Genomic DNA, 22,329 nt, shown 5'->3' with positions numbered 1-22,329 from the left:
AACAAGGAGCGCTGTGCCACTTGCGGAGAGCAACATGAGGGGAAATCCTGCAGTGCGACTGAGCATAAATGTCCATATTGCGGGGGATCCCCACACGAGCTCTCAGCTTGTGAAACTTATAAGAGCCGCTGGGATAAACAGAAGCGCTCTTTGAAGGAAAGCTTGAAGCGCACTTTTGCGGAAATTTTGAAGGGCGCTTCTCCACCGGCTCAAGAACAACAACCAATCAACACACAAAATGCCTTCGCCACGTTGCCCGTTGACGAAATGGAAGCGGACACAGCTAACGGGGGCACACCGTTCATTTTCCAAGGGAATCCCCGGCGCAAAAATGTGACCACTCCCAAAGTTCAAGGACAAGTCCCTCCGGTGATAACCCCTGTTAGCTTGCCTAAAAAATCAAGTGCAGCGGACAAGCAAAATCAGGTTCCTCCTGGCTTCCGTGGCAATAGTTCACCTTCGAACGACCCAGCACTCGAGGTTACATCAAAAACCCCAACTGTCCCTATTTTTCCGTCCAGCTCAACTTCTCAATCGGGGTTTATAAAGTTGTCTGACCTTTTGGATCAAATCTTCAAGTGTTTTAATGTTTCCGACTCCATCAGAACCATTGTCATCACAATGCTTCCAGTATTAAAGACAATTTTACAGCAATTGATGCAAACATGGCCCCTCCTTGCAATAATTATCTCTCTTGATGTCTAATTCAAATAGAGAGATCACTGTTTTACAGTGGAATTGTCGTAGTCTTATCCCTAAATTGGATACATTCAAATTTTTAATTCATAAGTTCAATTGTGATGTTTTTGCTCTGTCCGAAACTTGGCTTTCTTCGCGAGATGATCTCTCTTTCCATGATTTCAATATTATGCGCTTGGACCGTGATGACAGATACTGAGGGGTGCTATTGGGGATCAATAAGTGCCACTCATTTTTTCGAATTGACCTTCCACCTATTGGAGGGATTGAAGCTGTTGCTTGTCATGCAAACATCAGAGGCAAAGACCTTTGTATTGTCAGCTTGTATTGGCCTCCGAGAGCTGCGGTTAGCCGCAAGCAACTTGTTGACATGTGCTCACTTCTTCCTGAGCCACGATTGATCTTGGGAGACTTCAACTCTCACGGAACTGCCTGGGGGGAACAGTACGACGACAATCGTTCATCGTTGATATATGACCTTTGTAACAGCTTCAATATGACTGTTTTGAATACTGGGGAAACAACACGTGTTCCTAAACCTCCTGCTAACCCAAGTGCTCTTGACCTCTCGCTTTGCTCGAATTCACTATCGTTAGATTGCAAGTGGAATGTAATCCAGGACCCCAACGGTAGTGATCACTTGCCAATCAAAATTTCCATCACCATTGGGTCGAATTCTTCTGAATCTATAAACATGGCATATGACCTCACAAGACACATTGTCTGGAAAAAAATATGCGGACGCGATTGCTCTAGCCATCAATTCCAGCGATGGTTTGCCTCCATTGGAGGAGTATAACTTCATTTCTCGTTTGATCTAAGACAGCGCGGTTCGCGCTCAAACGAAACCCATCCCAGGCTCCACTATTCGTAGAAGGCCTCCAAATCCATGGTGGGATAGCCTATGTTCCAAGCTTTATCGGGATAAATCGAACGCATTCAAAGCTTTTCGGAAACGTGGAACCATTGAAAATTTTCAATCGTATTTGGACCTTGAAAATCAATTTAAAAACTTGATCAAAGGGAAAAAACGTGCTTATTGGCGAAATTTCGTGGGAGGTTTGTCACGAGAAACGTCAATGAAAAAATTATGGAAAGTGGCTCGAAACATGAGAAATCGCTCTTCAACGAATGAAAGCGAAGAATATTCACATCGATGGATTTTCAATTTTGCACGGAAGGTTTGTCCTGATTCCGCTCCTGTGCAAAAAATTGTTCGAGATAGGTGCGATCTTGATTCCGAGTTTTCGATGGTAGAATTCTCCCTTGCTCTCCTATCTTGTAACAATTCGGCTCCAGGAACGAATAGAATTAAGTTCAACTTGTTGAAAAACCTCCCTGATGTGGCGAAACATCGCTTGTGGAATTTATTCAATCGGTTCATGGAGCATAATATTGTTCCAGATAATTGGAGACAAGTAAGAGTTATAGCTATTCAAAAACCCGGAAGGCCCGCGTCCGACTTCAATTCGTACCGCCCAATAGCAATGCTGTCTTGTATACGGAAGTTGTTGGAGAAAATGATCTTGTTTCGCCTTGATCGATGGGTTGAAACGAATGGCCTACTCTCAGATACACAATATGGGTTCCGCAGGGGCAAGGGGACGAATGATTGTCTTGCGTTGCTTTCTTCAGAAATTCAAATGGCTTACGCCGAAAAAAAACAAATGGCTTCAGTATTCTTGGACATAAAGGGGGCCTTTGATTCTGTTTCAATAGAGGTTTTGTCAGACAAATTACACTCTCGGGGTCTGCCGCCTCTATTGAATAATATGTTATATAACTTGCTTTATGAGAAACATTTGAACTTTTCTCACGGAGATTCGGCAGTAAGTCGGTTCTCTTACATGGGCCTCCCCCAGGGCTCATGTTTAAGCCCCCTTTTGTACAACTTCTAAGTAAGCGACATCGACAATTGCCTTACACAAAATTGCAGCCTAAGACAACTTGCAGATGATGGAGTGGTGTCGGTCGTAGGATCAAACGAATCCGACCTGCAAGGATCCTTACAAGATACTTTGAACAATTTTTCAACCTGGGCCATTGGGCTAGGGATCGAATTCTCCACGGAGAAAACAGAGATGGTGGTTTTTTCTAGGAAGCATAGACCAGCAAAACCAAAGCTTCAACTTTTGGGTAAACCGATCACTCATGCTATGTCAATCAAGTATCTTGGGGTCTGGTTCGACTCCAAATGTACTTGGGGGGCCCATATTAGGTATCTGAGTAAAAAATGTCAACAAAGAATAAACTTTCTCCGTACAATTACCGGCACCTGGTGGGGAGCCCATCCCGAAGATCTTATAATGTTGTATCAAACAACTATTCTCTCAGTGATGGAGTATGGCAGTTTCTGTTTTCAATCAGCTGCCAAAACACACCTCATTAAACTCGAGCGAATTCAGTATCTTTGTCTCCGTATTGCGTTGGGATGTATGCCCTCAACGCATACCATGAGCCTCGAGGTTTTGGCAGGCGTACTCCCACTAAAAGATCGCTTCCAGATTACCTTCTATCGGAGATCGTTCCTACGATCTTCAATGCAAAGTATGGGCGTATCAATTGTGATAATATGTACTTTACTGATGGGTCCTCTATGAATGAGTGCATAGGATTTGGAGTGTTCAACGTATTTTTTTAGCACCTCACACAGTCTTCAGTATCCTTGCTCAGTATATATTGCTGAATTGGCAGCAATACACTGGGCGCTGGACAGCGTCGCCTCACGACCTGTTGAACACTATTACATTGTAACGGATAGTCTTAGCTCTGTCGAAGCTATCCGTTCAGTGAGGCCGGAAAAGCACTCGCCGTACCTTGAGAGAATACGAGAAATTTTGAGTGCTTTAACCAGACGCTGTTATGTCATTACCTTTGTCTGGTTCCCTTCACATTGCTCAATTCCGGGTAATGAGAGGGCTGACTCATTAGCTAAGGTAGGTGCAATTGAAGGCGAAATTTATCAGCGTCAAATCGCCTTCAATGAATTTTATTCTTTAGTTCGTAAAAATACCATCGTGAACTGGCAACGCAAATGGAACGAAGATGAATTGGGCCGGTGGCTCCACTCAATTATCCCTAAGGTTAGCCTTAAACCATGGTTCAAAAGTTTGGACTTGAGTCGGGACTTTATTCGCACCTTCTCCCGGCTCATGTCCAATCACTGTTCGTTAAACGCGTTACTCTTTCGTTTTGATCTTGCCGACAGCAATATCTGTGTCTGTGGCCAAGGTTACCACGACATCGAACACGTTGTTTGGTCGTGCGAGGAGTATCTTGTTGCCAGATCGAATTTGGAAAACTCTTCGGGCTAGAGGAAGGCAGCCCAATGTGCCGGTGAGAGATGTGTTGGCTGGTTTAGACCTTGATTACATGTCCCAAATATATGTCTTCTCCTTTTCCTTTTCCTTCGCGAGAAATCAAACCCCTTCTTATTAACAATAGAATAAGTAGACGGCGCCAGTGGTTGTATGGTTAGCGTAACAGCCTCACAATCCGATCGGCCTGGGTTCAATCCCAGCTGGCGTCGTTGGGATTTTCTGAGGCGAAAAATCTCTGGTTACGTCTTCCTTCGGAGCGGAAGTAAAAGAAGTTGGCCCGGCTCATGAGTTGTTGAGTCTGATAGGTAGGAACAGGTGGAGTCGCCTCCCTGATGTCGGTGATTGGCACTAAAGTGGCGGAAATAGGCCGACGAAAAATAAGCGAAGATAAAAAAAAAAACAATAGAATAAGGTGAAATGTAAATATATATTAGATATAAGATAGGCTTAAGAATTGAGTGTAATGAATGTGAGTGTGAATGTGAGAGTGAACATTGTCAACATATCCTTTTATCCCTTCCTTTTCCTGAAGAAAATATGTCACCCTTCTAAACTCGAGTAGACCGCGAGTAATCGGTTTTCTACACCATTAACATTAGAATTAAGCAAAAATGTTTATATATACTTGTAACAATACAGTCAGGAGTTTGGCTCCTTTAAACTTATGTAACTGAGCCTGTAAAAATAAACGATTTAATAAAAAAAAACCATGTTCTTCCCGTAATTCATTTGGCACATCGGGCTTCTTTGTGTAGCTGGCCTTCTTCAAATGATTCCAAACTGTCATATGATTGATTCTTAGTGCAACTTGCCAACTTGCATGGCGGTCTTGATCAGCTAGTTGCCAAATTGCATCAACTTTTTCAGTGGCTGGCCGACCAGAGCGAGGTAAAAATTAACATCAAAATTTCCCGAACGAAATCGAACAAAGTACTTCTGCATCCTGCGTTCACTTACAGTAGCTTTGTTATAAACGTCACCGAATGTTTTGCTTGTTCCTGCTGTGAACTTTTGTTCTATGCAATTGAATTAGTTTGGCTCGATATATGACCATCAACATCATATAGTGACAGTTAACCGCAGATATTTTCAACATGGCGCAATATCGTTCGATGGTCACCAGAGCAACAAAGTTGCTGCTCGAGCTCCGAGTGTCTTTCTCAAGACATACGAGAAGGAGTTTAGGTTAAGTTGCTGCCAAGAGCCTTTCTCGAGGCTAGAGATGAATGAACTGCAAAAGTTTAAAGTCTCTATGATAGACCTGTTGTCGTCGTATGATCAATCGGAAATTATGTTAAACGGATTTTTTTCTTAAACTATGAGAAATATATGTGTTAGTAGTTCTTTCACAAATATAATTTCATAGCATTTCTAGACGATAGGTAGCAATCCATTTTCATCGCAAATCAAATTTCAAATCGTAAACATTTGGATGTTTTCCGTTGGAAGATACATTCCTGAATATAAAATGGATGGAAGGCTCAATTCGAATGGCAGGTGAGGGATGGTGATAACAAATTCTGCGAAGCTATGATATACGGGAAGCTACTCGTCATGTGAGAATACAGCCTTTATACGGCAAAACTAATAAAAGCTGTACTTCGAACGGCAGTTATATTCCCTGCAGAAGTCATAGCAATGATAACACAAATGATTCCACCATATTTCAAAGAATCAACCATTCAGAGCGGGGAAATTGTCGACACATAGAAGACCGGTATCGCACTATTTTCCGACACGAAGCGTGAATATGTTTTCACGCAGAGAAGCTGTGCTTTACGCTGCCGCTCAATTGCCAATCGTGTTGAATTCAATGCGCTGTGTAATGTGCTCCATGCGAATTGAAGTGGGAACGATAAATCTTCATACTGGCGGCCCACGCTCATAATCAGAATGAGCTCGTATATACCCTGTTGAATTTTCTCCCCCACGTGAGGAACGCTGTTGGAGAGCACACGCGCTGCTTGTCACGTTGTCCTGAACCCTATGCACTGATATGCTAGGAAAGCTGAATGCCGGGTGCAAAACATTTTTCGAGATTTGCGGCAACTTCATGTAGGAAAGTTACTTTTTATTCGAGTTAAAAAGAAAGAAAAATGACGAAAAGATGCGTAACTCAAAAAGTATCCGCGCGAAGCTCCTCAAAACCAACAATTCATTGCAGAGATTCCGCTTTCAATCTTTACTGCATCGCTATTTAGTAGCTGAACGAGAAAAAGTATGGTTTGTGGCTGGGCTGAAGAATATCACGTTCCGCTAAATAGTGTCCCTATGTGATTTCCTGCAAATTTGCATATGTTCATGTTTTATCAGACGGTTACAGCTACAGGCAATCAGATAAACCATCGATCTATTCAATGTGACATATATGTCCCTATTTTATGATTGTATAAATCGTGTTGTTAGTGACAATGAGACTGTGGAAATCGGATCTACAAATTGCTCTCGTGGTCAAATGGACATACCATCCGGGCGGTTTCGGGTTCGATTCCCGTTCAAACTAGGGATGTTTTTGTCAATACAATGTCTTCCGACATGCACTAGTATACGCTTATTCTCGAACCTGCCACTTGGACAACAGTCAGAGACAGGTGGTATTAAACATAGGAAACAAAGCTTCGTACAAATAAACATGACGCAAACAATATTACGACAGCCTAGGGGACATTGTTCTTTTTGGAATGTTAGTTTCATTGAAGGTGAAAAAGGTTTCGTGCAAAAATTACAAATGCATGAAGGAAGAGGAGGGGAATTATCTAGATTGTGCTAGGCGTGATGCACAAATTACGTAACGCTAAAAATGCGGTTTTTGGAAAGATGTAATGATGTAATGCCCCGTATTTCTTTGATCAAGGACTCAATGTAACAGCCGTGGTATTCTATGTTCTGCAGGAAGTTGTTGTTCCGTGAATTAAGAAGGTTATAGCTCAGACAGAACATAGACGAACTAAGTCAGTTATAAGGTATACTATAAAGGTCCTCGCGTTAGTATTAGTAAAAATCAAGCAGTTTGGGAAGAATAATTAAAATTTTAATTCTCTTTGTCTCCGAGTTCAATTTTTTGGAACAAAACATTCAGAGAAACGGGTTTATATCATCAAAACTCACAAATTTGTCAGTGGTTCTGAACACAACACTGCACGCTATTCTATACGTGTGAGTAATTTTCGTGTGCGATACAAAAAGTCACAGTATTGTTGTGTCCGAGACACGACCGCATATTTGACGTAGAATTCCGTTAGGCTATCTGTTCATTTTGGATATGTTTGAAGAATTACCTCGTTAAACTCTTTGATAATGATTTGGTGGTCCTGAAAAGGGCCGTTTTGTTTGGTTGTTGGGTATTGTTTGTTCACTCTACCAGTTTTTACCGAGTGATGATGACAGAAGGATTTTAATCAGTCGCTGGATGGTGCGTATCAGATAAAAGATACCGAAGTGGAACGAAATATGACGAAAACCACCCTCTGTGATCCTAGACGAGATGCCTCCTGTGTTAGGTATGGATGAACTAAAGAAAAAAAATCACCAGTGTAATATAAGATAATTACCAATACCGAACACAATTATCAATTTTTCTCATCAGTAAAAACATATTACTATAATATAGAGAAAACATATTTGAAATGGAAAAGGTAATTTTCTTTTATAAGTTTTACTTTCTGAGTGTGCTTATGCTAAATTTTTCACAGTACACGATTGGTCATTGATATAAAATTTCACGAAGCAACCAAGTTCCAAATTTAAATTTTATTTGCTAGAATTATTCGTATCACTAACCTTACTTGCAATATAAAAATGCCCACGACTTGCATATAACGTGTGTTAAATAAAAAATGAGAATTTCACATATAAAAAAAAATTTTTTCATCGATTTCAGTATTTTTTATTGATAACATAATGTATTTTCTTCAAAAAAATGTCAGTGAATGTTTGAGTAAGGGCCGTGGTCTGCTATTCGACGTAACTTTGTTGCGATGCTCTCACAAGAACGTTGTACGGCACTTACGTCCATTTTCCGGATACAATTCCGGATTCTTGTAGTCAGTTGCTTCGTGTCCTTGGCCCTCCAATTGTTTTTATACACTAGGGCACTGAGTGAGCCAATGAAATCCTCTATTGGGCGGCACTGGTGCAAGTTTGTTGGGTTACGATCTTTCGGCACGAACGGTATCTTTTTCTCCTCAAGATACGCCAGCGTCTTCTTGGCGTAATGGGAAGACGCCTTGTCCGGCCAGAAGACGTACTTCCCATCCGCGTGATGCTCGTTCAGGAACGGCAGCAGGATTTTATCGAGGCACTCTTCTCGATAGATTTGTTGGTTGATTGCCAGACCGCTCGGCTTCAACCAAGGCTTTGAAATGCTCCGGTCGGAAATGGCAATGTACAACATAACCTTTTTTTCAAACTTGTGCTTGAACTTGTATTTTCCTTCAGGCGGTGTGATTGACTTGTCGCTGGAGTAGTAATTATCATTTCCTGGAATATGCGTTTTGGACAGCGGAAAATAGCTTTCGTCGTCCAGAACGAAAGACGTCCCGCGGTATTTTTTGGTCATCCACCGTCACTGTGATTTGACCGTCTCAATCTGCTCCTCCGTGTACTCCGGTGACCTCGTCTTCTTCCTGTAGACGATTCCTTCCATCTTGAGGGTCCGGACGATCCTTCCGCTCTACGTTTAGGGAACCCAGAATACGATATACCGTACTGACAGGTACATTTTCTTCCTTAAAATGTGCCACCGTGAACTTTTTTCCTTGCTGGAAATGCGTTTCGTAGAACCGTACAATGCGTTCGCGGAGCACGTGCTGTTTCGACGCCATCGTTGCTTTGACTAAATTCAAACTAGCAAAACCAAACACGCCTACTGTTTCTAGGGAGCCCAAAGAGCAATTTTCTTGGAGAAAGATAATTTTACGCTCTCTATTTGAGTTACTGAAAGGTATTGAAAAAATTCTCTTTTTTTATATAACACCCGTTATTTGCAATACCGTTTTCCCCCGGGCACCTTGGTTTTGATATCTCTGTTAGGGAACACATTTCGGTAGGAACAAAAGTTCCCCCTACTTTCATGTATCTGCAATGCCGAATTCCCCCAGGCAGCTTGGTTTTGATGTCGCTGTTAGGGAATCGCCGCATGTGTCGTCAATTTCGACCAATCAGAAGTGGGTATTTCCGTTATGGTAGGGGTTGAGATTTTTCAATTGTTCGATAGTTAGTTTCATGACATATATTATTTTTTCCTATGTCAAAAAATCTAGCTCACCTATAGTATATGTCAAACCACGTTGATCTCAAACATTGATACATGCATGCAGAAACGAATTCATTTTGACGGGGAAAAATGAAATAGTCGAGTCGTAGAGGGAGATGGCCACTAAACGTCCGAATGACTGTTGATTCATGTTGACAGAGAAACTGCTGGAAGAAACAAAGACTCCATAGTCCATAGAAGCAAAACGGTGGTTTCATAGTCCCCTGACTATCCTCAGTTGAATATGACTTTGCCGAGCCCCGTTAACCTGTATTGAAACGCATAGTATGCTAAAAATCCATTTTTTCACCGGCTGTTCCTCAGTGTTGCTCTTTCATCATAGCTCCATCAGCTTCGGAGAAGAATTGAAGAATTGAGACTCTTCACGTCATCGTTTTCTGCTGAGGCGCTTATGTTCAGCTTTCTTTCTTTGTTTCTAGTTATGAGCTTAAAAGTTCATTCGCCTGTAGCCTTGAAAAAGGACAATTTGAAAAATAAATTTATTAAATTTACCCTACGGCTGGACGATCAAAACTAACGCTCTCATAGCCTTTAAAAGGGAAATTTGGAAATTTTAGAATTATGCACGATTTACTGTGTTCTACTTCGTTTGTATTCAAGTTTTAATTGATTTTTTTACGGCAGCAAAAAAAAAAAGCAACTAACGTGTCATCCCAGAACCGATAGGTGCACAAGCAAGTGAACAATGGACCAATTGAATACATTTGTGATAATCTTCGCTTCAGACTGAAACCTTCTGGGAAATACCTCCCGAATCCACTCAGTCTTGATAAAGAGAGAGAAAATTGAGTCCTTGTTCTCATCCATTCGGAGTGCAAATCCATATCGCTACAAACATCGGTGATAGCCTTCTCAAAGTTGAACAAAAAAACTCCTCCTACAAAGTAACCAGCTGATGCCCAATGCTCGATCTCTCAATCAATAGATTTTTATCGGCACAATAGTGTGACTGTTCGTGGAGGTGAATGTGTGAGACACCCGAAATTAGTGCGTTTTAGTTCGCGAATTTCGATAAATCACCATCGGGAAAAAGATAAGCGTGGGGTTTCGTGAATTTTCACCGCTTCACGCCTCACTTTCACCGCCACAACTAGGTACACGGCCGTTAACCGGAGATGCCAGTACCCGCCAACAGATGTCATTGGCATGGGCGGCAAATATTAAGTTAGGTCCGAAATGGGAATTCGGACCTGGAGCTGGGATCATGAGGGTAATGACCGGATCGAGAGGTTGACGACCAAGCTTGAAAAGATATAAAGGGGACTTGAAACGAATTCTTTGGAATGAACGGTTGAGTTTTGAAGAAATAGGAGAGGGTTTTCGCGCGTGAAAGTCTATTGTTCGCGCTGACGGAAGTTTCGTGAAAAGACGGGAAATTTGAAGGAGAAAACGAAGAAAAAGTGCGATAGTGCGTTAACCGCAAGTGCTCGCGGAAAATTAGGGAAGTTACGGAAACTCGCCAGCAAGGCCTGTACAAGTACCCATTCAACCGGAACAACGAGTCGTTACAATCCAGCTTCTAGGTAAGTGTATGCTAAGGAAGTGGGTGGTAAGGCAACGTAGCCTAACGCGAGGTTTTTCCCCAAGCAAGCAAAGAGCGTATGCCGACCCTGAGACATTTTTTAAGGGAGTTTCGTGCGTGCCACTAAGCACCGAAACCCGCAGTTACAATGGAATTACGGTTTCCGATCGCCATCATTTTTATTTTTTCGATTTTAGCATCAGTTGAAGAGGTGAATAGTCATCCTTGACGTATCAAATCGTTCATCTCCTCTCGGATGTCTTTGAATACCTTATACCATTTATACACCCGTGTTTTCGACATTGTTGAGTCACCAAATGATTATGCAACATTTTCAACGTTTTGGAACAAGCAGCATTATTTGTAACACAAAATTTCACACAATATCTTTGATCAATAGAATTATCCATATTTCAAATGACCAAACAAAAAATAACTTGATCTTGTTCTTGTCATGTTGAGTCATTAATTTTAGTTTCTGGAAACTATGGGAATATAAAAAACCACATACAAGGGAAAAATGAATGCGAGCCCCTCGGAAAACCCAAAATATCTACGGTATCTGCTTGACACCTTAAGATCAGAAATAGATTAATAAAACCACCCCTTCAAACGTAACCAGCTGCATCTGAATAAGATTTTCTGTCGAATAGTTATTTGTACAATTCGCAAAATTTTGTCCATTCCGAGCTTTTTGTTTGCTCCCTGTACGTTACGATTTTCATTTCCACAGGTCAATGTCCATTCAGTTCGACAAAAATGGATGGGTCGCAAATTGCTTCATTATGTATGACACTTCTTTCTATTTGTGCTATCTTTCTACATTTTGTGTTCCAACAAGCCGAGATTGAACAAACATCTTGGTTTTTTATTCAAGTTACTGTTTTGAAGTTTTGCGAACGCTCGTTCCTCCAGTTCACTTTAAAATGAATACGAGTACAATTCTCGCTAGCATTTAAAAACTCTCTGAATTACTTAGTATTTGAAATCCTCAGGCGGCTATTCGAATCGATAACCTCTCCGGAGAAAATGGGTTCGTGACCAGCTCATACTAAATCAAGCGCAAAGTTCAAAGGGGATTTTTTTTCCAATCGTTCGATCCGCTCATCTAAATTGCTCATCCTTCATTTATTTTCATCAATTTTATAGCACGTTTTAATCAATTTTAAGATTTCGTTTACAGAAACGCCCACGCATGTATACACACACTTTTGTATAGATTTCAATTGCTAATATCTTTTCTCCCTATTGTCTATTTTCAGGCTGGTTCTGCTTGGCATTGACAATCAAGATACAATAATCAGCGTAAGACAAACTTATCGAGGTTGAAGATAAACACCAGAAGTATGTCGCTCCCACCTTCACTGTTCCCAACGCATTAGGCTTGGAGTTGAATGGGTGAAACAGCCTGTCAATAAAAAGGATTTAGTCATTGCTCGCGTCACATGTTCTCCACTCCTCTTCGTAAAGGTGGATTGACTGAAAAATAGCTGAGATGGGAAGTTTACCCAATCTGAATGAACTGACGACTGAGCGTTTGGAAAGGCGACTGGAGGAGCGTGAGAAGATATTGGCCCGAGAACGGATAATCGAGCGAGATTTCGCCCGAGATAAGGACGCATTGCGAGGCTTTGACAAGCCGGTGTTTGTACATCAGCAACAGGTTGGTTTTGAATATTGGGGTCTCGGCGATTTATACATACAATTTGTCCATAAATATTTTGTTATTTTGAATTTATTATTTTCTTTGATGATTATTTGGTGTTTATTTTGTAAATAATAAATCGCTGCAGTAAACAACTTCAACAGGAACAACCGCTTAGAAAAAGTGTAGTGGACTAGAAATATTGTGGCGTTGGAAAAACATCATGTGTATAAATGGCTCACATTCCTTTTATAAATTTATTCTCTCGTTTTCGTTTTTCGCTAAAACTCGGTCGGACATTGCTAAAGGATCGTATCCTATGTTTCAAACTAACCGGGCAATCAGTGGAACACAGATTTGCGTATGAAAGACCGCCGCTTCCGAAGGCGGGTCGGCGGTCGACTCGGATCGTGTCATCTTGACGACTTGGGACGCCTCGATTACTTATCCTTGTTAAATAGGGACTTCGCCTCCATTACATTGACCCCAGAATAAATTAGATTAGCTTTTTTCTGTGATTTTTTTTCATGATGTTTTTCCTGCGCCACAATATTGCTTGCCTACTGGTTGTTTCTGTTGGAGTTGTTCTCTGATGCGATTTATTCCGGTCACGGTTGCTTATACATTATTATAAATTCTCTTTTCTTCACAGATCGCAGCAGCCAAAAATTTTTTCCAACAAAAATGTCCTCCTGCTGCTCGAAAAGTAATGCGTACCAGGAGTTCCGGACAGGCACATCATATATGGGATGATCCTATGATTGAGGTATTCGCTATATTTCCATTTCAAACAGTATTTATTAATCATTTCATTTTCCCCTAGCAATACGTGGCCAACTATTCACCTGCCTCTTCTCGAAGCCATAGAATCGCGTTAGCACAACCATTTACCGGTGGCTTCACATTCCAAAGCTCAACACTCGGTAACCGTCGACGGGAGTCGGTCAACAGCTCTATTGGTGCAACTTCGGTGCGCAGGCTACTCACCGTTAACAACAGAAGCTACGGCTGTCGACACAAGATACCTACGCATGTACGAACGAAAGTCACTAAAAACTTTATCCTGCTCACGATTGCTCACGGTCTGATGTGTACCGTCCTGATACCACTGTGGGGACTGCAAGCGTCCAATTCAACTTGGTTTCAGCAGGAATCGTGGCTCACCATGGCACCGGACGTAGGGTCATGTCTACTGAGCTTTAGCTGCATAATCACAGCTTGTATGTGTTTGCTAACCACAAAGATCATAAGAAGACTCGGTTACTCAGTTGTCTTGGCATCGATCTATGGAGGTCTTTGCGTATTCCTGGCAACACATATCTATCCAGTATTGGTCTCGCTAGTTCCTGGATACTTGGTACTTGGGTTGGTGCTAGGTCCGTCGGTCATTTGCAAACAAACCTTGGTTGTGTCAATGGCCGGAAAGCTCAGCTGCTCCCAGCCCGAATGTGGAGGAAATAGTATGGCTGGGATTAATGCAGACAGTATCGAAGACCATAAAATACTGTGTAGCAGAGACGAAAGCATTCGAAGACTGGGAAGATGGTATCGAGCTGCGGGAGATTTGGGTATTATAGTAGGAACAGTCATTGCTTCGTTCATTCTAACCTGCGCTTCGTCGAACCGACTTGGGTGTTTCTACATTTCTGCATTATCTTCCGATAATATGAATGGATCGATTGCGACACAGCTCAACAATACAATATCAAGCAGTACAATGTTTAGCGGTCCATCGATGGAAAATTCTCCTACATCTACTAGTGTCATTCTAGCGGATCCTCATCCAGTCACCAAAGTGACTACTCCGAATATGCCCACTTTTAAGGAAACACTATTTTTCCTGTATAACATCCGAATGCAGCACCACAGTAATCAGGACGCAGATGGATTCCAGTTAGATCGATTTCCCTACAGTACCTTCCAAGTCAACGATCATGGCGAACGTATTTGTGGATCTCACTTGTGCCCGGTTTGGGATAGAAATATTCCAATCAATAGCAGTGTACTGAATACCTTTAGTCTGCAAAATGACACGGGAACGACCCCTCTCATGGGCATATATCTTATTATAGGAGTGGTTGCCCTGACCATAACTGGTTTCACGACGGACATCGAGCTCAACGTTAAGTTTGATTCGATCCGGAAAATGTCCGACACATTGCTATTCGCCGGACCAATGGCATACTTCATTGGCACTGAGCAGGGCTACATGCTGGCAGATTTTATGAAGGTAGATTTCTTGATAACCGATATTTTCAATACGAAAGGCTTATTTGTTTGGTGAAATGGCGCTCCTACAATGTGTACAGTGATACAAACTCGCAATCGTACGCCTCATGCAGATCTCTTTTTCATTCTTTTGAAAGTCGAAAAGAAGCTTCCGTAACATTCTATTCAGATAAATTTGTAGTGTCATATGGGACTGAAAAGGTTTGCTATCTGTTATAATTCATCTATTTTTGAACAATTGCAATGTAAACATGTGCGAACTTCAAGTGCTTTGTGCTTTGGGTCATTTCCTTGGTAAAACATGAATCCACGATTCATTCTCATTTTGTTGGCATTTTACTTCATATTTTTCTTCGGGATGTTGAAGTGAACATTCAGGATTGCTCAAAATTATTTCTACACTAAATTACAGATGTAATATATTGTAGGAATGATAAAGAACATGGAATAATACAGTTACATCAGCATCTGCGAATTTTACATTATTTTTTTCAACATCTTTTATCGTGCTTTCAGGCATTCGTGTCATGCGAGCTTGGTTCAAATAGTGTGGCAGGAGCCATGATTGGAATGGGAGTTATGCAGTTAATTGCGGCATGCACATTGAGTATGCTATTGAGACACACGAAAAGAGTGATAGTAATCAGTAAGAATCGTAATCGAAAAATAAACATTTACTGTCTGGTAACATTATTACAATTTCGTTTGCTTCCAGTTGCCGGTTTTATTTTTCATGCTTGTCTTCTATTGGTCCTGTTACGCTGGAAGCCTTCCAAAGATGACAGCGCAGTCCTATATGTGATCCCAGCCGCCTGGGGAGTGTGCAACGCCATCTGGGAAACCCTCATAACCGCTCTAGTGACACTAACACACACGACGAAATTGACCGAAGTTTTGTCTCCCTTACAGGCCCTTCGTTTTCTCGGATTAGGGATTACTTTTGCAGGTCATGGATTGTTATGTGAAGCTCCGAAAATCATCATACTCGCTATCTTGCTGGTGATCTCAGTTATTCCCTACACTATGCTCGAACTGAAACACGAAAGTCAACGAAAAGCCGCAAAAGTGAACTTATGACGATTCTGTGCGCACGATTACTAATGTTTAATTAAATTAAAATACTTCTAAAGTTGAAATAACTTAGCAGTATTTTAATTCGGTAAACATTAATAATCAGTGCTCACTATTCTTTAGAACATAAAGCCCGGTTGCAATGGAATAGAAATGTTAACATATACAGGTCGGACTCGATTATCCGGAGTATTATTTTTTTTTCACTCCGAATAATCGAGTCATAAAAAAAACGAATTTTCTCTTGGTAAACGTAATATAATTATGAATTGCAGTTATTTATTAAACGGTTTTATCTAGATTGACCCGTTTGTATGTTTGTGACTTCGTAACTTTACAACTTTGTCTGTAACGCTGTACCACATTAATAGAAATCTAACCCCCTTCCTGTTCATCGATTGATCCCAAATTTGGAACACATCTTTATCTCTGGTATCATTATTCCATGATCTTGAAAATCCAAGATGGCGGCCGCTACAAAATGGTGGATTATGTACATATTTTCTCAAAATCCCATCAATATGGATTTTCCCAAAACCCCATCAATATGGGTATCGAATGGAAGGGCTTGACCAGTAGAATACAATTATTTATGGAAAATGTAAATCAAAGATGGTGACCGCTACAAAATGGCGGATTATAAATTTTCTCAGAACCCCATCAGTATGCATATCAAATGAAAGAGATTGACTAGTAGAACACAGTTATTTATGAAAAATGTAAACCCAAAATGGCCGCCACCACAAAAAGGTGCCATATATATATTTTTGTTTAAACCTCATCAATATGGGTATCAAAAAAAAGTTCTCGACTAGTAGAACATAGCAGATAATGAAAAATCCAATTCCAAGATGGCCGCAGTTCCCACACAACTAATTACTTTTTAAATTGTTTTATTCAGCTTGACCTTTTTCTATGCATGTTTGAATGTTTGTAGGGTTGTCCCACATTAATAGAAAAATGGAATTTATGTTGTTTATCATGTTTCGTGTTCTCCAAGTCAAATCATTCAGCCGTTTTTTAACAACGGCCAAATTGATTTTTCAAGATCATGGAATACGCAGTTTTATAATGACAGTAGAATTAAATGTATGTTCCAAATTTCAGATCAATCATTCAACAGGAACGGGGTCATTTTTCTATTAATGTGGCACAACCCTACGAAGCACTCAAACATACATACAAACAGGGCAAGCTGAATGGAATGGGCAAGTACTGCGGTCATCTTGGATTAGGATTCTACATGATCTAATGTATTCTACCAGTCGAGCCCTTTCATTTAATACCCATATCGATGGGGTTGTGAAAAAAATATATATGGCAGTACCTTGTGGTGGTCATTTTTGGTTTTCATTTTTCATAAATCACTGTGTCAAGCCCTTTCATTTGATACCCATTTTGATGGGGTTCTGAGAAATATGTAATCCGCCATTTCGTAGTGGCCGCTATCTAAAATTTGCATTATTCATAAATAACTGTATTCTACTAGTCAAGCCCCATTATACCCATATTGATGGGGTTGTGGAAAAAATATATGGCACCATCTTGTGATGGTGGCCATTTTGGATTTGCATTTTTCATAACTAACTATGTTCTACTAGTCAAGCCCTTTCGTTTGATACCCATATTGATGGGGTTCTGAGAAAATATGTAATCCGCCATTTTGTAGTGGCCGCCGTCTTGGATTTGCATTTTTCATAAATAACTGTATTCTACTAATCAAGCCCTTTCATTCGATACCCTTATTAGCTATTCAATATGGAATTATTATACAAATTATTCGAAATTTTCCGAAAATCAAAAATAAAATACTCCGGATAATCGAGTCTAAAATTCCGGATAATCGAATCCCGGATAATCGAGTCCGACCTATATTTCCAAATAATTTGAACAACAGAGATTCGAAAAAACAATATCAAGCTCAGTCCGGGTGCATGTAGACTGTTTAATTACTTCACTGTGTAGTCAATTTTGAAAACAAAACACAGACTTATCTAAAATCAGTTCATCGTGACTAGAAAAAAGAGAATATGGTATTTCACTATCTAATAGTCAATCCTAATTGATTACACTACGATCAACAAATTGTTCAGGGTATCCCTAAAGTATGTATGAATAAAAATATTATTTATAATTCCAACTCAACGAACTGCTGTCGATCAATATCATGATAAAGGTTCTATATTTCCTACATTTAACGCCAGTCTTCGAGAAAACACCGTTGTTTCCCTTTTTGATAAATAGCTGTTAAGAAATTAAACAAATGGCCTCCATACAGAAACCAAAATTGCCAAAATAAAACAAGTTAATAATTGTTAGCCTAAAATGGATCATCTCTTTCCACAATTTGTAGCACTAGTGAGGTAGCAAAGAACATAGCTTAACTATAGTGCTGCATTACATTTGTGCCAAGATGCCTAATATAACATATAAGACATAATATAGTGTAGTGCAATTGTACTGGAGAAAATAGTATTGTAGTTTTAAACAAAGTATTATGATAAGATCAATGAAAAGTCGGAGTGTTTCACGATTGATTGATATACAGAAACTTTTGCATGATAATTGGTTTTGGACTGATTTCGGATGAATATTTTATTCGATGATATGGAAGCTTTTTGGTATAATTCTAGAATTCAATCCCACGGCTATTGTTAATAGTCTAATTTTTATATGACGATCAGTATAATCAAAGAATTAACATATAACATATTTGTCAGCTGTGTAACATTATGTAATAAATGAAATTTGTATGTATAATCTGTGACCCCGCAACCTGACATATATATCGTCGTCTATACTTATCACAATTCCAGCTAGTATGTCTCTTTCCACAAATAACGTAAAATTCATATTTTTTATTTTGAACTCTCTCTAACCTTAAGTAACGCTAGCCATATCCAGGGCCCGAAATCTTCGAAGATGAAAAATGAAGACCGACTCTACTCTCAGTAGCTTCGCTTCGACTAGAACTGCATCGGCAGTCGCCGTCAACAAAAATGAATTGACTAACGTAGCGAGGATGACTGATGAACTAGTCCATTCAGTGGTTATTCTAACTGACGCGACTAATGAATACAAATCTGCCTCTCCATTCAACTGACTTCATTCCACATTTCTACTCCCCTAGGAACGAAATTGTTACCCGCGTACGCAATCTTATCTTTACGTCCATATAAAGAGGAACGAAAACTTGATTTCTGATGCAAAAAAGTAGTTACCCCATCAATGGACGGTTAATTGTCTACCCATCGTGAATTCAAACCAACGAACTTAGCCATTTATCAAGTATGTTTTGAAGGTCCTCGCGTTAGTATTAGTAAATAGCGCGCAAAATATCACACACACACTAGGGTGGCAATAGATGTATGGAAAAAACATAATTATCGAATTTAAAGAACCGATCATGTACATTTTGTTTATTTTCCCAATAAAATGACCTGTGCAAAATTTCAGCCAATCGGACATGATTTAGGGGAGAAATAGAGGAACGAATTCGTTTTGGGGGAAGTCACTTCAAATTGCAATGAAGATAATTTGACAGGGAAGAATGAAATGATATAGTCGAATTGATAGAGGGAGATAGCGTCTAAACATCCGACTGACTGTTTAGTCGTTTTGGCGGAGAAACTGCGTGAAGAAGCCAAAAGTCATTTCCGACTGAATACGGATTTAGTCAGTCAGATAGTCAGCTGATTATCCTCAGTTGACTATGACTATGACGAGCCCTGGCCATATCCCTAAAACATAACAGGTAATCCCCCTCGTCTCCATTCATCAAACATTCCTTTCTTAACCCGACTCGTGTAACGTAATTTGTAGGCGAAAGCTAAGCTTGATGACGGTCCGACCAATTAAGTGCAGGTTCGAAGGCATGTTTTCATTTTGAAGACATTTGACCTACTGTGAAAACATTTGATTTTGCAAAGACATTTTGAAGACACTATGAAATATGTGAAGACATTTCAGTATGATAGCGTATGTAGGTTTTTGAGGGATATTATTTCCATAAAATTCTAACTGTTGGCCGAAAATCTCGTCAAAAGAAGTAGGGGTTTTGCCTCAGTGTCATTCGCTTGCTTTTTGTTATCAGTATCACTTGTTTACTTTTGTTCTTAGTAATCAACGGAGACTTTTCCAAGCTGAAAATCCACAAACATTTAGAATGAATTCAACAACAAAGTGACTTTTACTTCAAATTCTGGAGAACTTCAAGCGGTCTAAATACATATTTTCTCTAGAAGACATTAGTTCATTTGCGCTCGAGAATTCGGATGATTGTGACATTGTATTTTTATTGTTTTGGACCTATACTATACAATAGATTAACCTAGACCTTTCAAAAGATCGCTTCACAAATCAAAGGTTCCGGTTACGTACGGTTTCAATAATTAGTTTTATTGATATGGTTTGAGTTACAACCAAAATTTCAAAGCTGAAATGAACAAATTGAGTTATCACAGTTCCGTTTTTGTGGAAGAAGTGGGGCAACATTCACCCAATCAACGGTTTATCAAGCCTATTATAATTTCTAAATTTACAAAATTTAACTCGCAGTTGCGCAATATATCATTTGTTCACATTTATTGAAATAAACTTCAAAACCTCAAAATAAGTTAAATGAAATGTGCTATACAACAGGTGACCGGAATAAATCGCCACAGTAAACAACTGCAACAGAAACAACCGCTTAGAAAAAGTGTAGTAGGCTAGAAATATTTGGCGCGGGAAAAACATCATGTGCCTCACATTTCTATTATAAATTTATTCTCTTGTTCTCGTTTTTCGAAATTTATTCTGAGGACAATGTAATGGGGACGAAGTCCCCATTTGGCGAGGATAAGGAATCGAGGCGGCCCATGCCGCCAAGATGACGCAATCCGAGTCCACCGCCGACCCGCCGTCGGAAGCGGCGGTGTCTCGCACGCAAACCTGGGATCCACTGATTGCCCGGTTAGTTTGAAACATAGGATACGATCCTTTAGCAATGTCCGACCGAGCTCTAGCGAGCGTCGGACGGTATACGTCTGCCCGGGGCGTTACGTTTGCCTGGGGCGATACGTTTGCCCGGTTAATTCTTGTTTTGAAATACAATACCGCGCCACAATATTTATAGCCTACTACACATTTTATAAGCGGTGGTTTCTGTTGCAGTCGTTTTCTGTGGCGATTTATTCCGGGAACCTATACAACAATACCAATTGGAAAAACCATTGAATAAGCTATCAAACCTTGTTCAAAAGTAAGTTATGAATTTTAGTTTCCTCAGATATGATTGTGAAGACATTTGAAGACATTTTTTCGTTCCATGTGAAGACATTTGAAAAAATCACCTGTCATCCCTGCATACAACGTCCCGTCACCATGAAGTCAAGGTAAAGGAATGAAACATCAAATATTTCCCCATGCAAGTCGTATGGCACGATTATCGCTATCTCACTCTACCTACTGTCAACGCCTGTCTCACTATCCCTCTGCTGTAAATGTTCATCATCGACATCACGATATGTTAGATGGTGGTAAATTGGTAATTTGCGATGACAGAAAAATAGTGCCGACGTCTGGTGGCGACTTCAAATTAGGGCCATAATTTGGGTCCCAAACTCGTTAGTGTAATCTCTATCAGATTAGAAGACACGAAGCCGGTTTATAAATTTTAAAATTTGGATGAAAATTTTCACATCATGTTATTTAATTACTTGAAAACACGTATTTCTGACTTTCATTCAACCATATGGCTATACAATTTCAACATTGTTACTGATTTTTTTTCATTATAATATAAAGTTGTCTTCATAAACAATTTTTCTATGAGACTTTTTCACCACCTGCAAACAAAAATGTTTTAGTTTAAAAAGAATACTAATTTGATATGGAAAAACTAATTTTTATTCATAATTTTAATTTTGAAAACGTTCATTCCGACTGAAAATCAGCTATTCTTTGACGCTCCCCTAAATTAGTAAACGAAGCTCAATGCCGTCAACGCGTATCGCTGTTTTGAAGAAAACAAATATTTTTGACGTTTGAGATGTTGGCACCAGGGATGCCAGGTGATTTTTTTAATGTCTTCACATGGTACGAAAAAATGTCTTCAAATGTCTTCACCATCATATCAGAGGAAACTAAAATTCACAACTTACTTATGAACAAAGTTTGATGCCTTATTTAATGTGTATTCTAATTGGTTATAACAATACCAGCGTATTTTATTAAACTTACTCTGAGGTTTTGAAGTTTATTCCAATAAATGAGAACAAAAATATATTTGTGCAACTGCAAACCAAATTTTATGAGCTTAGAAATGATAGTTGGCCTTATAAACCGTTGATTGAGTGAATATAGCCCCAGTTCTTCCAATTGAAAGATCTAGGTTAATCTATTGTCTGGTATAGGCCCAAAATAATAGAAATACAATGTCACAATCATTCGAGTTCTCGAGCGCAAATGAAATAATGTCTTCTAGAGACAATATGTATTGAAGGTCTCCAGAATTTGAATCTATTCTATATGCCTGTGGATTCTCTGCTTGTAAAAGTTTGGAAAAAGCAAGTGAATGACTCCGAGA

At 39.8% G+C, this 22,329-nt stretch overlaps 1 protein-coding gene across 2 annotated transcripts; it reads left to right on the top strand.

The window, feature by feature from the left end:
• The first annotated feature begins 3,176 nt into the window (after positions 1-3,176).
• Positions 3,177-18,527, top strand: LOC129777248 (uncharacterized). 2 transcript variants are annotated; one of them, XM_055783416.1, is made up of 6 exons: positions 3,177-10,817; positions 12,079-12,479; positions 13,114-13,227; positions 13,285-14,691; positions 15,207-15,345; positions 15,406-18,527. In XM_055783416.1, the coding sequence occupies exons 2-6, from the start codon at positions 12,312-12,314 to the stop codon at positions 15,765-15,767; spliced, it is 2,190 nt and encodes a 729-aa protein (XP_055639391.1). In that variant the 5' UTR covers positions 3,177-10,817; positions 12,079-12,311; the 3' UTR covers positions 15,768-18,527. The 2 variants fall into 2 exon arrangements, with proteins under 2 accessions (XP_055639391.1, XP_055639392.1); XM_055783417.1 differs by having other exon boundaries at positions 3,181-10,817; positions 15,207-15,336.
• The last annotated feature ends 3,802 nt before the right edge of the window (positions 18,528-22,329 follow it).

Source organism: Toxorhynchites rutilus, chromosome 3 (genome assembly GCF_029784135.1).
Source record: "Toxorhynchites rutilus septentrionalis strain SRP chromosome 3, ASM2978413v1, whole genome shotgun sequence".
NCBI lineage: Eukaryota > Metazoa > Arthropoda > Insecta > Diptera > Culicidae > Toxorhynchites > Toxorhynchites rutilus.
This window is presented reverse-complemented; position numbering and strand designations above follow the sequence as displayed.